The sequence below is a fragment of the Melospiza melodia genome, chromosome 24 (genome assembly GCF_035770615.1).
Source record: "Melospiza melodia melodia isolate bMelMel2 chromosome 24, bMelMel2.pri, whole genome shotgun sequence".
Taxonomy (NCBI): domain Eukaryota; kingdom Metazoa; phylum Chordata; class Aves; order Passeriformes; family Passerellidae; genus Melospiza; species Melospiza melodia.
This window is the reverse complement of record NC_086217.1, coordinates 6,278,800-6,294,297: the sequence shown is the minus strand read 5'-3', so window position 1 is coordinate 6,294,297 and position 15,498 is coordinate 6,278,800. Positions and strand designations below refer to the sequence as shown.

General features: G+C 49.1%; 2 protein-coding genes and 1 long non-coding RNA gene across 4 annotated transcripts in view; 2 read left to right on the top strand and 1 right to left on the bottom strand.

Annotated features, from left to right (window-relative positions):
- The window catches only part of LOC134428818 (myosin-13), a 33,613-nt gene extending 30,350 nt beyond the window's left edge, over positions 1 to 3,263 (top strand). Inside the window, exon 39 of the mRNA XM_063175818.1 lies at positions 3,223 to 3,263. Within this exon, the coding sequence (XP_063031888.1) occupies positions 3,223 to 3,248 (26 nt within the window). The 3' untranslated portion in view covers positions 3,249 to 3,263. The remainder of the gene's footprint in view (positions 1 to 3,222) is intronic.
- Positions 1,798 to 9,927, bottom strand: LOC134428825 (uncharacterized). Its single transcript, XR_010030471.1, has 2 exons — positions 9,876 to 9,927; positions 1,798 to 7,642 (listed from the first exon to the last, which is right to left on the bottom strand). It is a non-coding gene; the product is annotated as an uncharacterized LOC134428825 (long non-coding RNA).
- Positions 9,928 to 10,216: 289 nt separating this feature from the next.
- The window catches only part of GAS7 (growth arrest specific 7), a 79,826-nt gene continuing 74,544 nt past the window's right edge, over positions 10,217 to 15,498 (top strand). For both annotated transcript variants that reach the window (XM_063175907.1, XM_063175906.1), the window contains exon 1: positions 10,217 to 10,412. In XM_063175907.1, the coding sequence (XP_063031977.1) occupies positions 10,230 to 10,412 (183 nt within the window). In that variant the 5' untranslated portion in view covers positions 10,217 to 10,229. The remainder of the gene's footprint in view (positions 10,413 to 15,498) is intronic.

Sequence of the window (15,498 nt, the reverse complement as noted above, 5' to 3'; positions counted from 1 at the left end):
CGTGGTGTCTGAGACGCTCCTGCACCGGGACAGGACCCCACGCTGCTGGCAGGTGTGCCACGGTAGTGCCAGGGTAGTGCCAGGGCACAGGCCGTGCTGGCTCCTGGCCGTGCTCATGCTGGGCTGTGCCCCGTGGCTGGGCTCAGCCCGGTGGCCCAAGTGACAGCCACAGCAGCAGTGGCTCTGGCTGCTCTCCTCACCCCCCGTGCTGTCTCCAGGCGCCAGTGCCATCACCCACACCTGCTGGTCACCCCAGCCAAGGCTCCTGCCTCCTCCCATGCACATCCAGCACTCTGTGTCCCTTCCTCTCATGACATTCCTTTCTCTTCTTCTGTGTATTTATCTGTTAAATTGCTGCCATACGTTGTTTTCCATTTAGATTTCTGTCATCTTCTGTGTTTTATACCCTGTCATCACAGCTGGCTGTCACCCATGCCTCCTGACTGGCCATTCATCCTCCCATCCACATTTGGGCTCCTTTGTGCCAGTCAGAACTCCCTGGCACGTTGTTTGCTGCTGCCCCTTGGACAGGGCCCTGCCATCAAGCAATGATCTGTTTGTCAAGCTGACAAAAATCATCTCATTGTTTCATTCCCCAGCTCCATGGCTACCTGCCATCTGTGCAAACCCAGGGCAGCACAGGGAATATTTCTGAGTCTGCTCTGGGGTGCCCTGACCCCCAGGGCAGCACTGACTTTGACCCTCATTCATGGAGAAAGTTTCCCAGATTTCAAGATAGACTGGAACCCACAAAATTGTGAAATAGATTATAGAGAGTAGTGTAGGTGTATCACTGAGTCAGAAATTGAGGTTTTGGGATTTTTAGTCTGTTGTGAATGGAAGCAAGATGGAGGGCACAGGGTGTCACCCTGGGTTTCTTCTTCATGCTTTTGCTTCCTTCCTCTCCGTGGGTTTGGGTGGCATTTTGTAATTGGGTGGAAAAGTCCATATTGCAGCTCTTTGGGATCAGTTTTTGGGTTAAAAGTGAAAATAACCCAGGTGTCAGTTCTTAATTGGATAGTTTAATCTTAAAAGACCTTGTACCAAGAGATTGTTGGCCATTTTGTGCCTTCTAATGTAAAGCTGCAAAACTCATGGTTGTGAGGCTGTTTTACTGATAAGAAATAATAAACACCTGAGTCTGAACATGAACTACTGTCTCAAGTGCCTTCAACACAGACCCAGAGACACCCACAACTGGTTCCAGCCATCCCCAGCTCTGGCTGGCCCATCCTGCAGTGTGGCAGGAGCTGCTGTCAGAGATGCTCAGCCTGATCACAAACAGCATTCCCTGTGTCCATCCTGGGGTGGATGGGTGTGCTCAGCTGCTCACAAACAGCATTCCCTGTGTCCAGCCCCGGGTGCAGGTCCTGCCCTCGCTGTCTCACATGACACACACACGATGATGATGCTCTCACAGCACAGCTGGGCACGTTAGCACTGCCTCTGCCCTGGCCAACAAACACTGCTGTGATAAGCACAGGGCTCGCTGGCAAATCAGCAGATTATCAGGGTTTAGCCTTTTGTTAAACACAAACCTGTTCGTGCATAAAGGAAGAGAAAAACTGCAGGAAGGAGAAACAGCTCCTGCATGGGGGTTTGGTTCTGCAGGAGTGTTCTTGGCGCTATTTTTTGCTCTGCTGTGATGAAGGCTTTGTCTGAGTAATGCTTTGCATTCCCAGAAGTTTCCTGATGTGCTTCGTAGTCCTCATAAGACTTCCAGAGCCCTCTGAGTCCTTTGCTTGTCCCTCAAAAAAAGTGTGGAAAGCTGGAAGGAAGTTGAAACGAGATAACTGCTAAGTTTATAAAATGAACTTTATTTATTTCTTTAAGAACAAGTAATGTACTATTTTTTATTTAGTCAAACCGGAAGTGACACGAAATATAAATATCTCCTCTACTAGGAAATTAAAAAAGGACTCTTTATTTTAGAACAGTAAGAAAGTAGCTGATTAAGGGAGATGGAGCTGTGTCCCATATCAATGTATCCGAAGGATAATTCTTGCTAGTTGGCCTGGATAATTCTTGCAACTTTGCCTATCTGCAAAGGAGGGTTTTTAATCAAAGGGAGGATTAAAATGCTGATTTAAAACCACACCATGCACACACGGAGCTCATCCCCTCTAGGCATGGTGCCTGCTCCTCCTTTGAGGTCCTGGGGGAATGGAGAGAAGTGGGATTCATTCCAGGGCCCTACAAGATTCTCTTTCAGGCCTGTAGGAAAAGAGTAACTCGTGCTGAGAGCTAACAGCCCCTTGCTTAAATCTGTGACTGACATAAGAACTTTCTGCAGAAAACCCCAATTTTCAGGTTGAAATGCTGCTCCCATGTGCCACTCTTGATCTGTACTTGTATTAGCATCAGCACAAGAGGACTCAGGGTTTGACCCTCCAAGCCCATGATAAATTTGGTTTAATTCACCTCATATATTTGCTCTGTGATAAATACAACCTCTTTATCTTTTTAACCTGTGACAAAACAACTCCATGCATTCGGACAGAGTGGGGACTGACTGCAGAGTGCAGCCCTGCAGTGAAGGCCTTGGGATTCTGGTGGAAAACCAGCTGGACCTGTGTCAGCAGTGCTCCCCTGCAGCAGCAACACCCACCAGTCACGGGACTGCATCAGCAAGTGGTCAGCAAGTGCAGGGATGTGGTCACTCCCTCTGCCTGCCTCGGGGCAGGCTGCATCTGCAGCACCCTGTGCAGCTCTCACACACACACAGCCCATTGTGACGGGGATGCTGACACGCTGGAGAGGCTCCAGCACAGCCCCGGGACCAGCAGGAGTCTGTGCTGGGTGAGGAGAGGAGGTGGGAATTTAGGGAAGGCTGGGGGATCGCACTGCAGAGATGCTGCTGCAAGGGGGGGATAAAATTCCAACACATCCAAGCTTTTCCTGCAAGTGCACAGTGAAAGGACAAGAGGCAATGGGCTCATGTTGCCAGCCAGAAAAATCCTCTCCCAACAAAGGGAGCGCCTCATCTACCAGGAGAGTGCTGCAGCCTTGGGACAGGCTGCCCAAGGAGGTTTTAGAATCTCCATGGGATTTCCAGGATTCATGTGGTCAAGACCCTGGAGTGACTTTAGCCAGCTTGGAAGTTAGCCCTGCTTGGAGCAGGAGGATGGGATTTCAATGCACATTCTTCACTGACCCAGCTGAACTCACTAACCTAGCAGGAAGGAAGTTGCACTCTGCAGCTTGAGGACTGATCGATTCACTGGAAAGGTCGAGAAGCACAGACCTGATACCTAGAGAAACTTCAAAATCTGAGAATAAAATTACTAATTAAATTCTAGTCCAATTGAAAACTTGTGTTTATTGTGTTTATTTTTTGTATGTATGGTTTACACACCTGGAATTTCCTTATAATTACATTATGAGGATATGTCCATTTGTTTTAAACTTTCTTGATCATTTTAATCTTCGTTCCTCAGACAGTTTCCTTTCTGCAATATAAGAACCCTGCAATCTTTTCTTTCTACAGTGGTGCCACAAACTAGAACCTTCCCCACTAGTTGGAGAAGCGCAATTGATCTTCAGAAACTCTTCCTTCTGCTTTCAATCTGCCTACAGGAGACTGCCTGATAAAATCCTCTGGTTGTTTCCTTCCTTTCAGCTCTTTCCTGAGTACCCAAACCTGACTAGATATTTGAAGCAGAGATTGTTGTGATTTTTTTGATACCCAGATAGTCCCTACAGCCTTCACAGAGTTTTTGGGCAGCGCCAGGTCCAGGTGAAGCTTGCAGGGGGTCAGGAATAGTGACTCTACAAGAAAAGGGACTGGAGACAATAATCTGTGGGGGCTCAGGAGAATATAGCAGACGGAAGAGTCACCAGTAAGATGCTCTTTGGAAAATGCAGTGAGGAGAAGCTGGTCACAGTGAGCAGGGCTCAGAGGCAAGCAGTGGATGTGTGATGTCCTCTGACAGAGACAGTTTGCTGCCAACCTGCTGTTGGCAAATGTGTATCTGCAAGAGCAGGTTTTAAAGATTAAAGCTGTCAAGGGAAAACTAAGGCTGAGTTTTTCCAAGAATTTATGGGATTGGATCCTCATCTTCAATAGTCCTCAGGACGAACTTGCCTAATTCTTGCCTAATTCTTCAAGACTTTCCTGTATGAGTCATTGTTCATGGCAGAATAGCAGCTTTATCCACAGATGGCTGTAGAACAGAGGCACCATTGAGAGGCAAACACTGACATCTATGTCCTGCAGATACAGGCACACACACACACATCAACAGCTTCATCCACAGAAAGCAGTCAGTCCTGCTCAGTGTGTTCAGGCAGAATCTCCACTCTTTCATGACACAAGAAATCCCTGATGGAATTCAAGTAATGAGCAATTCATGCTGAAGAGGAAAGCTTAGTGTCGGGGAAATATCAATGTCCAAGCTAGCACACCCAGAGGGAGTTTGGCCAGAGGGCTGCCTGCCTGGATTGTTCTCCTTAGCTGGCCAGAAGCCTGGTTCTCCATGGGCTCAAAAGAGAAGATCAGACACTCTGGGATCCAGCAAGCTGCTGCAGATTATCTGGCAAGCCCAAATTGTAGCACTAAGACTGATACCAAGCCAGAGAGAAGGACATTTGAAGGAAAGTTTGGATGCTTTCATCAGAGTCCTCTTGAGATGTTTTCCTTTTTTTCCAGTGGTTCTCCATGTAATCTTGGACAAGCCCCTTAGTCCCTCATGCCCACATCTCCATGTACAGGTAAATTTCAGAGTCATGGTTCAGGTTTGGACTCCAGTGCAGCTCGTAGGGGATGAAGGTCACTGTGGGTGGGTTGAGCCTACGGCTGTGGGCCAGCACAATCCTCAGATGAAACAAACAAGGGACAGGCTCCAAAATACCATGCCTGCACTGGAAACCCTTGCTACAGAATGTTATGCATGCCAAGAGTTTGCATGGCCTAAAAAAAATGACTAGCCTCAATAATGGAGATGAATGGGGAATGATGTGATACCACCTCTAACTGGGGAAGACATGAGCTACCATTTTCTGGAAATGAAGAGCATGTTTTCAGAAAGGTCTCTCTCTACCTGTCCTTTTCCCTAGATTTCTGCTGTTTGATATTGCTGGAGACAAGATAATAAACCAGACAGATCCAGAGTTATTTGTCTAATGTTGTTGTCTAAGTTAGAAGCTGAGATCATGTAGTCACAGCTTCTTGTTATTAATACTGCAATTATATGATTGATAGACAGTGCCTTTCTTCCTTTCCATGACTTTTCCATTTAGCATGAAATAGTTAAACATTGAATAAACCCAAAACCATTAAACATTTAATGGCCTAGTGTTTATAGAGCTGGAAGAAGAGAGGATAAGGCTACAGCAGTGTCTGCTTCAGCAAATAAAGGTGGTCTAAAATGAGGCCTGTCCTCCCTTTGTGGGCACACTGACTACCATGAAGTGCCCTGGATGCACTGAATGTTTAGTTTGCAGCAAGAGAAACAGCAGCAAGACAGAGGGAAACTCTGATTTTAAATCCTGCAGCCATCTAATAGAAACACACAGCTGAGACTGAGGCTTTTCAGAGCCCCAAGAAGTGAGAGGTGAACACTGAACTGCTGGAGAGAAGGTTTGGCATCACTGTTTCAAACAGGGCTTTGTGACAACTGGCTGCTGCTGACACCTAACTCCGAGGCAAAGTGTCAGAGTTATGAGTCACATTTCTAGGCCCAATTACTGCCTGTCATGCAGCAGGGTGGGGCCTGCCCTGCCTCTCAGTAGGAAATATGTTGACTGGAATCAGGCTGATGTTATCGGAACAGTTTGTTATTCTCAGCCTGCTTCCAAGAAAGGAAGTGAATGGAAGCAGTCATCTCTCCAGGTGAATTACTCTGGCAGAAACATCCAGTTGATTCCCATGTGAATCACCACAAGCTGTTGTTCATGTAATACCCCTGTCCATTTATAGACAGAGAATACACTTGTTTATGTCTGATTCTAAAATAGTAGATACAGCTCTGGGCACTACTTAGACAAAGATGACTAAACCTGCCTTAGAACATCACAAAATTTTACTACAACCACAGCCAGGCAGGGCACTGCACATCTGACTTCATTTTCAGGGCTGAACTTGTACAAAGGGAATTCCAAGGTCAGCAGAGCCATCTGAAAAACTTCTAAAAGCAGAAACCAAAGGTAAAGCCAAGCTGTATCCTTTGGTTTTTTAAAAAATTCATGTTTGAATCATATATTTGATCAGATGAACATGACTCATAAATCCAAGTCCTCTGCTGAGAATGTTTGAAGTCCTGGATGCCTGAATTTCCAAATGTGATTCTCATGAGTGTCTGGTCTAGGACATTCATTCTCTGTAAGTCAATGACCAAAACAAGACTGTAGACCAGATGAAGTTTTGTTCTGAGCCCCTGGATCTGTTCTGGTATTTTGGCTGTTTAAAGCACTGAGAATGGCCCCTTCCACCAAAAACTTTTAAGCATTTTAACAACTGAAAGTATCTTCTATGTACACGCTCAGAACATTTGGTCTCCAAAACCAGAATTAATTTCTGTAGTCTCCTAGATATCAAAGGTCATTTAAAGATCCAGTGCTACGTGTAGCTTCTTTTTAGTCTCTTTCTTTCCTGGTTCCCGGCCTCAGGAGATGTGGTGGTGCTGCCTCTTGAAAGCAGGTATGGCCAATCAATTATTCATGGAAATCTCCAATCCATCTTGGTTATAAAGCTCTCTCATATACCTGTGCTAACCCATTCTCATTGGAGCTCTGCAGAATCTATTCTGAGAAGACAGCTGGAGTCATTTAGATCTTTTTCACAGGCTAGACAGATTGTCAAATACTACTTTGAACAAAAAGAAAAAAAAATTGACCATTCTGCTCCTACAGCCGTCAGGTGTAAGCCTTCTTCTGGTACTCCCAGGATGTTCTTAGGTCCCTCTTCAGGAAATCTGCCCATCTGCACAGGGCTTGTTGCAGTGATGGCACTTTAAGGCCCAAGAACAAGATGTGAAATCATGGAATGAGCTCTCTCTCTCTGACTGGATGACCCCAGTGGAGGTTTTCTGCAGTGTTATGTGAAGTTGGCTCTTTCTCATTCCTAGACAGCATTTCTTGACACTAGGATTTGTTCTGGGATGGCTTCTGTACCTCATCATAACCCTAGCTCTGATATACTAGATAAAAAAGATGCCTATGCTCAGAAATAATTCTCCTCACACACCAAGCTTATCCCCTTTTAACATCCTTCACAATACAGATATTACATGATGCAGAAGCAAGCACAGGTCCAGCCAAGCCTTTGGCAAGAGCTGCTCTCTGCTGAGGAAGCAAAGCCATCCTGCAAGCTGAGGAGAAGGACAAAACACAGCTCAAGAGAGCCCAACCTGGTCATTATCTCCAACATAAAATGAGGATTATTTATGGAACTGTTCAAGAGATATTTACCTCCAGTGACTAAAAGGTTTTCTGCTTACAGACTGGACATTTGTACACAAGCCAAAGGCAAACCATAGCAACAGGTTTAGAAAGAAAATTTAAAATAAAAATTAGGCAAGTGTTTACATTTGGGTTTACCTGCTAAAATGCTAAAGTTTGTAAAGGCTTCAGGGAGGAGACAACCCTAGGACTGACTGCTAGAGGCTTTCCCATCAAGAGAGTTGCTGCAAAGAAGAACAGAAGCCTGCAAAAATATTAGAGAGTGAGAAAAAGCAAGTTGAAAGTAGAGGAAAAAATATCAAAAATAAACCAAAGAAAATACTGAAGCATTCTGTCAACATCAAACATAAGAAAAGCAATATTCAAACCAAAATAAATTATTTTACGTTAATGCTTTTAACTATGTGGATATGAGTTGCAACATAGCAAAGCTGGGTGTGTATATGCTTTAGAAAAAGAGAGGATTTTGTTTTGATTTCAGTTCTTGCCATCTATAAATGGCATTGTTAGAGAATACTGCTGGTAGATGTACCTGGAGGTGTGCCATGATATCAGGTCTGTGCAGTTTTGCCAAGCAAGGCACAGCTGCTGTGATAATACCACATAATAGATCATAGATCAGTAGTTATCAGCTTAAATACATATCAAAAGGGGATGATTTTAAGCAATTCATCACAATCCAGAGAATCAAAAAATAGAACAGTGAGAAAAGGCTGAAATTGTTGAAAGAATCCTAATAAAACACCCTGCAGAGCTCAGCTGCGATCTGTGCTAAATGAAGGACAGCTACATTGAAAGCCACCTTCCGAAAGGTCCAGGAGAAAGGCCACAAACCAGGGTGCCACACAGAGGTGCCAACACATGTGAAATTCACACACGAGCGGCAGTCACACGCACATGAAGCAAGGTGTGCACTCAGACAGGTGCTGCACTTGAGGACGTGTCACACACGCGCTTCACACGTGCTCAGGTGTGTCACATAAGGTCTTTATCTCACACCCTGGATCGTGTGTGACAAATGCACACGCACAGTGAGTGTCCCACATCAGAGGTGTCTCACACTCACCCAGACAGCATTCTCTCCAAACACACACAGTGTCTGACTCAGGGTGATAGTGTTGGACATGCACGGTGGTTCACCCACCATCTCACACAGGTGCTGCACACACACACAGGTGACAAACACACAGCGTCACAAACGCTTCAGGCACACTCAGTGTCACATTTGCTGCCTGTCACTGACACACACAAGTGTCCTGTTGTCACAAACACGGCTGCCTCTCACAGACCTACAGGTGGGCATCACTAATGCACCCACGGGGTGACACAGCATTTGTCCCACACACACACACACAGAGACCCACACAGAGGGGTGTGGGGCACACAAGCAGAGAGTCCCTCAGAGCAGTGTCTGTCACATGCAGATACACAGAAGGGTGTGGAGCACACAGAGCATCCCTCGGAACGGTGTCTGTCACACACAGCCATACAGAGGGGTGAAGCACACAGGCGTCCCTCTCAATATTGTCACACAGCCACACAGAGAGTTGTGGAGGACACAGGCAGAACACAGAGAATCTATTGGAACAGTGTCACACACAGCCATACAGAGGGGTGTGGAGCACACAGAGCATCCCTTGCAGCAGTGTCTGTCACACACAGCCATACAGAAGGGGTGTGGAGCACACAGGCAGAACACAGAGTCCCTCGGAACAGTGTCTGTCGCACACAGAGGGGTGTGGGGCACACAGGCAGAACACAGAGAGTCCGTCGGAACAGTGTGTCACAGATACACAGAAGAGGAGTGTGGAGCACACAGAGCATCCCTCGGAACAATGTCTGTCACACAGATACATAGAGGGGTGCGGAGCACACACAGTCCCTCGGAACAGTGTCTGCCACACAGATACATAGAGGGGTGCGGAGCACACACAGTCTCTCGGAACAGTGTCTGTCACACAGATACACAGAGGGGTGTGGAGCACACACAGTCCCTCGGAACAGTGTCTGTCACACAGATACACAGAGGGGTGTGGAGCACACAGAGCATCCCTCGGAACAGTGTCTGTCACACAGATACACAGAGGGGTGTGGAGCACACACAGTCCCTCGGAACAGTGTCTGTCACACAGATACACAGAGGGGTGTGGAGCACACACAGTCCCTCGGAACAGTGTCTGTCACACAGATACACAGAGCGGTGCGGAGCACACACAGTCTCTCGGAACAGTGTCTGTCACACAGATACACAGAGCGGTGCGGAGCACACAGAGCATCCCTCGGAACAGTGTCTGTCACACAAATACACAGAGGGGTGCGGAGCACACACAGTCCCTCGGAACAGTGTCTGTCACACAGATACACAGAGGGGTGTGGAGCACACAGAGTCCCTCGGAACGGTCCCTGTCGCACACAGCGGTGCTCCCCGCGCCCTCTCCCCCACGCTGTCCCCCCGCCTCGCCCCTCGGGTCACTCACTCGCGCTCCCTCTCGCTGTCCCGTCCCGCTGAAACGGACGCCGCACGCACCGCCCGCCCCGCGGCCCGCGCACCGCTCCTCCCGCCGCTCCCTCCCTCCCTCCCTCCCCTCTCCCGCTCTCCCCCTCCTCCCGGCACTCCTCCTCCCTCCCTCGCCCTCCTCCCCTCGCCCAGCCCGTCCCGCCTCTCCCGCCCCACCCCGAGCCGGCGGTGCCCGTGGGCGCCCGGCGCCGGCGCTGCTCGGGTGCCGCTGCCCGCGCTGCCCGCGCCTGGCGCCCGCCGGGCCGGAGCGGGGCCCCCTCAGCGGAGCGGGGCGGGCGCGGAGCGGCGGCGGCGGCGGGCGCGTCCCGCAGGGATGTCGGGGACCCGCTGCCAGGCGCTGTACCCCTTCTCCGGGGAGCGGCACCGGCAGGGGCTGCGCTTCGCGGCGGGCGAGCTGATCACGGTGCTGCAGGTGCCAGACGGCGGCTGGTGGGAAGGGCAGAAGGAGGACGGGCTGCGCGGATGGTTCCCGGCCAGCTACGTCCAGCTGCTGGAGGTAGGACCGGGGCCGGGGCCGGGGCTGCGCCGGGCGGGAGGGGCCGGCCCGGGGATGTCCCGCGGGGGAACCGGCGGTCCCGGGGGCACACGGAGCCATGGAGGTCCTGCCGTTGGATCCCCCTCAGCATCGCTGTGTCCCGGCACACGGGGCCATGGTCCTGCTGTTGTCGAACCCCCCCTCGGCATCGCTGTTCCCCTGTCCCGGGCAGGTGTCCCGGCACACGGAGCCATGGCCGTGCTGCTGTTGGATCCCCCTCAGCATCGCTGAGCCCCGGGCAGGTGTCCCGGCACCCCGAACTGAGGCTGCCGGGTGCTGTCGGATCCCCCCTCAGCATCGCTGTGCCCCAGACAGGTGTCCCGGCACACGGAGCCATGCCCGTGCTGCTGTTGGATCCCCCTCAGCATCGCTGAGCCCCGGGCAGGTGTCCCGGCACCCGAACTGAGGCTGCCGGGTGCTGTAGGAATCCGCTTGCCCGGCCTCTCTCAGGCAGCCGGAGCGTTCGGTGCTTGTGGCTGTAGCCATGGAGAGCAGAGCTGAGGTGTGTGACGAGCTGCGGGTGCTCCGGACGCTTGGCTTTTCACAGTGGCTGAACAGCAGCAGGGGTCGGCGGCTGCGGTGGTGCAGCGCCTGTCCGTCCCTCACAAGGGTCGATGTTGGGCAAGCCCCACTCCTTCTCATTTCCTTTCACTGAACGTGTCGTGGCTTTATGTTGTGGAAGAGGTGATTCGGGTCTAGAATGATGGAATCACAGAATGGGTTGGGTTGGAAGGGACCTTAAAGATCGTCCCATTACACCCACTCTTACATGAGCATCACCTTCCACTAGACCAGGTTGCTGCAAGTCCCACCCAGCCTGGCATTGGACACTTCCAGGAAAAGCCACAGCTTTTCTGGGCATCACCACCCTTGCAAAGGAGAATTTCTTCCTAATGTCTAATGTAAATCTGCCCTTCTTCAGCTTGAAGCCATTCCCCCTTCACTCCATGCCCCTCTCCAATGTCCTTCCCAGTACCTGTAGGTACTGGAAGACTCTCTTAAGTTCTCCCTGGAGCCAACTCTTCTCTCCCTCTTTTGCAGGAGCTCCCCAGCCAGCTGCAGACACCTCACTGCCCTCCCTACCTGTGGCATGGCTCAGGGAGCCCCAGCAGGGTTAAGGCTGCTTGTGCAGACCCATGGACTTTCTGTAGGATACTGAAAAGTTCTGTCAGCTTCATTCATTTTCAGGGCCCTGACAGCTGGGATGACAGTTGGATTCCCACCTCAGGACTGCTTGTGCCTGAATGTGTTTATGGCAAACGTGCAAACAAGGCTCCATGTGAGGGTAAAAAATATGTCCATGAAGAGTTCCTTTACAATTTCTGCATGTGAATTCTGAAACATCTCATGCACTAAAGCAGGAATTTGCCATGACCCCATCAGTCCTCTCCTTGCTGGCCATGCCCTGTTGTCATTTCGACCTTACTCCGAGGCTGTGGGCATGGCAGTGGTGTTGGGAAGCATCTCCCTATGGTGACTGGACTGAAGCCATTCACAGCTCATTTCTCAGCTCAGCCTCTGCTTGTCCTCCCCTTCCAAGGGGAATCAGCCAGCCTGCTTTGCTTGTATGCAAGGCAGGCAATGCCCATCCCCAGTTTTCCATGCACACCTCCCAAGGAATCCAGAGAAGCAGGAAGCAGAGTCCTGAGCAAAACCTGCCCACCTGCTGCGTGTAGAGCAATGCTCTGTGAGCAAAAGATTCTATGCAAAAGGAGATTTTGCCCACAAATCTGGTGCTGCCTTTTAGTTTCTCTTGTCCAAATAAATTAAAAAATACATGATGCTTCCATTGATTTCTTGTTTCTTATTATTTTTCCTGGAAAGACAGGAAAGGAGAAGCGAGAGTTGCCCACGCAGGGCTACAAGAGTGAGGCCGTGGACTTTCCCGTGCAACTGACACACTTGGGATTTCTTTCGTTAGTTTCAGAATGTGAGAGTCCTATTGTTTGTCAGTTTTGCCACCTACAAGATCATTTATTGAGAAACGTGAATGTTTGTGGTTTCACAAATTGCTAAATGTTTACACATCTAGGAATCTGGGAGTTGCTTGAGGAAAAATGTATCATGAGATGTGGAAGATTCTGCTCAGCAGAGGCAGTGGGGAATTGCTTCAAAATACCGTAGCTTTGCTTTCCTGTCAGAAACTCTTGTTTCTCTCCTTAAGTTTGAGCAAGTTTCACCATGCTCAGATCAGTGCCCACTGCCCCTAAATGTGCCTTTCTGACCCTTGGCTTGTGTATCACTGATAGCTTAGGTGGAGACCACTTGTCCACACAGCCTGGCCCCCTTTCTGAAAGAAAGAAAGAAAGAAAGAAAGAAAGAAAGAAAGAAAGAAAGAAAGAAAGAAAGAAAGAAAGAAAGAAAGAAAGAAAGAAAGAAAGAAAGAAAGAAAGAGAGAGAGAAAGAGAGAAAGAGAGAAAGAAAGAAAGAAAGAAAGAAAGAAAGAAAGAAAGAAAGAAAGAAAGAAAGAAAGAAAGAAAGAAAGAAAGAAAGAAAGAAAGAAAGAAAGAAAGAAAGAAAGAAAGAAAGAAAGAAAGAAAAAGAAAAATGGCAAGGGCTGATTGTGTTCACTCTAGATCATGTTTTCCTTTTCTCCAGAGGTGGTACCTAATAAGGACTATGAGCTGGAGTTAAAAAATTCATCAAATGAGAGCCAATGAACCAAATCCATGGGACCACAGGTACTTGGCACACATCAGGGTGGATGTGTGAGAAGGAAGCTCTGTGTGTGTCTGTCTCTCATGGCTCTGTCTCTCTGTTCAGGTAGCCTTTCCCTTCTCTATAGGTAGCTTATCCCTTGTGTGCAGCGTGCTCAGGGTCCTGATCTAACTGAAAGACACCACAACGGGAATTCTGTCCTTCTCTGTTCTCTGATCTGAGTCCCTGCCCAGCCACACTGACATGGGAACTGGTGTCAGGGAGGTGGTGACAGTGCCTGTCCAGATGGGGCCATGGACATCAGTCCCCTTCCTGTGCCAGCCAGCCCTTCCATGGGCTTTGGGTGGCCCTGGCCTGCAGATCTCAGCAAGGTTCAGTGCTCTGTCCTCAGCTGAACCTGACCGCACATTGTTTGAAGAGGAAGATGTTGCTCTCTCCCTCTGTCCTGCCCTCATTTCCCTGTGCCCAGTTTACCCCAGCAACTACTGGTGCTCTCTCTGGAGCCTTTTCTGGAACGTGGCTTCCAGGAAACAAAGCCCTGTGCCAGAGATGGATGTTCCTGAGGCATTGTTGCGTTTGCTGCCTCCTGTGTTCTTTTGCTAGCAAAAATGTCTTTTCAAGTAAAGGACCAAAAAAAAGTGGTAAATGTGGGGCAAGAGAGACAAGAGAGGTAAAGAGATAAAGACATTTGGCATTGTTTTCTTTCCTGCTCCTGTGGCTGCTGCAAGCCCACAGTGGAGGCTTAGAGGAAAACAGGGATGGCAGGAAAGCATCCTGCTCAAGGCAGCGATGGAAGCAGTGAGAGCTGGACGAGCTCATGGTAGGGACAAGCCAGAAATGGCATGTCTCTGTGAGCTCTGGGGAGGATGCTGCTGTCAGGGAGGAAAGTGGGAGCATAAACCAAAAACTGATCAAAAGCAGAGAGCAAAGGGAGAAAGGGAGGGTATTGGCTTCGTGGGGGGTTCCAGATGGGTTCCCTGAGGCTGGGCTGGTTGGGAGCAGTTGAGGAGGCTGCTGTGGTTTTAATCACAGAATCACTGGGTTGGAAAGGACCTTTGGAGATCAGCTAGTCTGGCTTGCCTGGCTGTGTCTGTTGGGTTTTCAGTGTGTGCAAGGGTGGACACACTGTTCTGGACAATGTATTCCAGTGTCTAACTACCCTCACAGTCTTTTCTTGTGTCCTTTAAAGGAATTTGTGTCACTTTCAAGGGAGCTTCCCTGTTTTAATCTGTACCCATTGCAGCTCATCCTTTTCCTGGGTATCACTGAGAACAGTCTATATCATTTTTTTACTGTCCCACACATAGATTTTTATTCGCATTGATGACATCCGTCTCAAGCCTTCATGTCTTGATGCTAAACAGTCCCAGTTCTTTCAGCCTGTCTTTGTATGACAGATGCTCCAGACTCTTAATCATCCTCATGGCCCATTGCTGGACTCTCTCCAGCGTGTCCTTGCCTTCCTTATGCTGGAAAACCAAGTGTGGTTCCTTACACTGCTGTAGACAGTAGGTTAATGGAAAAATGGTCCCTAAGCAGTATTTCCTGAGCGTGAGAATCCATGGACTCTAGAGCAATCCTGAAGACTGTTGTCAGTTTGGTTTTTCTTTTGCATCATCCTTCTGCAAGCTGAAGGGCTCAGGGAAGGAGGATGTTGTTGATCCATATCCTATTGAGTAGATACCATCAGCTTCAACCCTCACCTCTCTTTTGGTGATTAATAGCTATGGCAGCTGTGAGACCTGCAAATCTGGGCTTTGCTGACCCTTTCCTCCCTCCTGTGTGCTTTATATTTTTGCCTGACCTTTTGACCATTGAGCAGAGCCCTACAGGGCCCCTCGGTACCAGACTGTCACAGCCCCAGGTGAAGCAATTGTCCTTCCCAGGCTGGAGCAAGAGGGACTCTGTGCAGATGCAGGTGAGGAGGTGGTGAGCACAGAGCCAGTGGAGTGTGGTGTGTGATGCACTGAGGGATTTCTCAACAGCTCCTGTTCCTCACCCTGAGGCTGGCTGCCTCCTCACCCCAGCTGCATCAGGGTGCTTGGGATGGTGAGGTGTGTAGAGAGATCTCTAAAGGTCCACATGTAAGAGCAACCTGGCACAAGGCTCAGGTGCTCCAGTTTGTGACAACCTTCGTGGTGCAGGGCAGCACAGATGTTGAGAAAGTGGGGTAGTGTGTGTTCCAGGAGGTGCTTTGCCTGGGACCCTCTGCAGAAACCTCTGTTGCGTCTGCTTTTTTCTAGACAAGTGATTTTGGAGTATTGGGGAGATGGATCATTCAGTCACATTTGCAAGCGGTTTCTCTGAAAACCTATTTTTGGCCCTTGGTTTTTTTGTATTTGTAGTTAACTAGAAATCACTTATATAAGCAGCAGCAGCAACATATGCA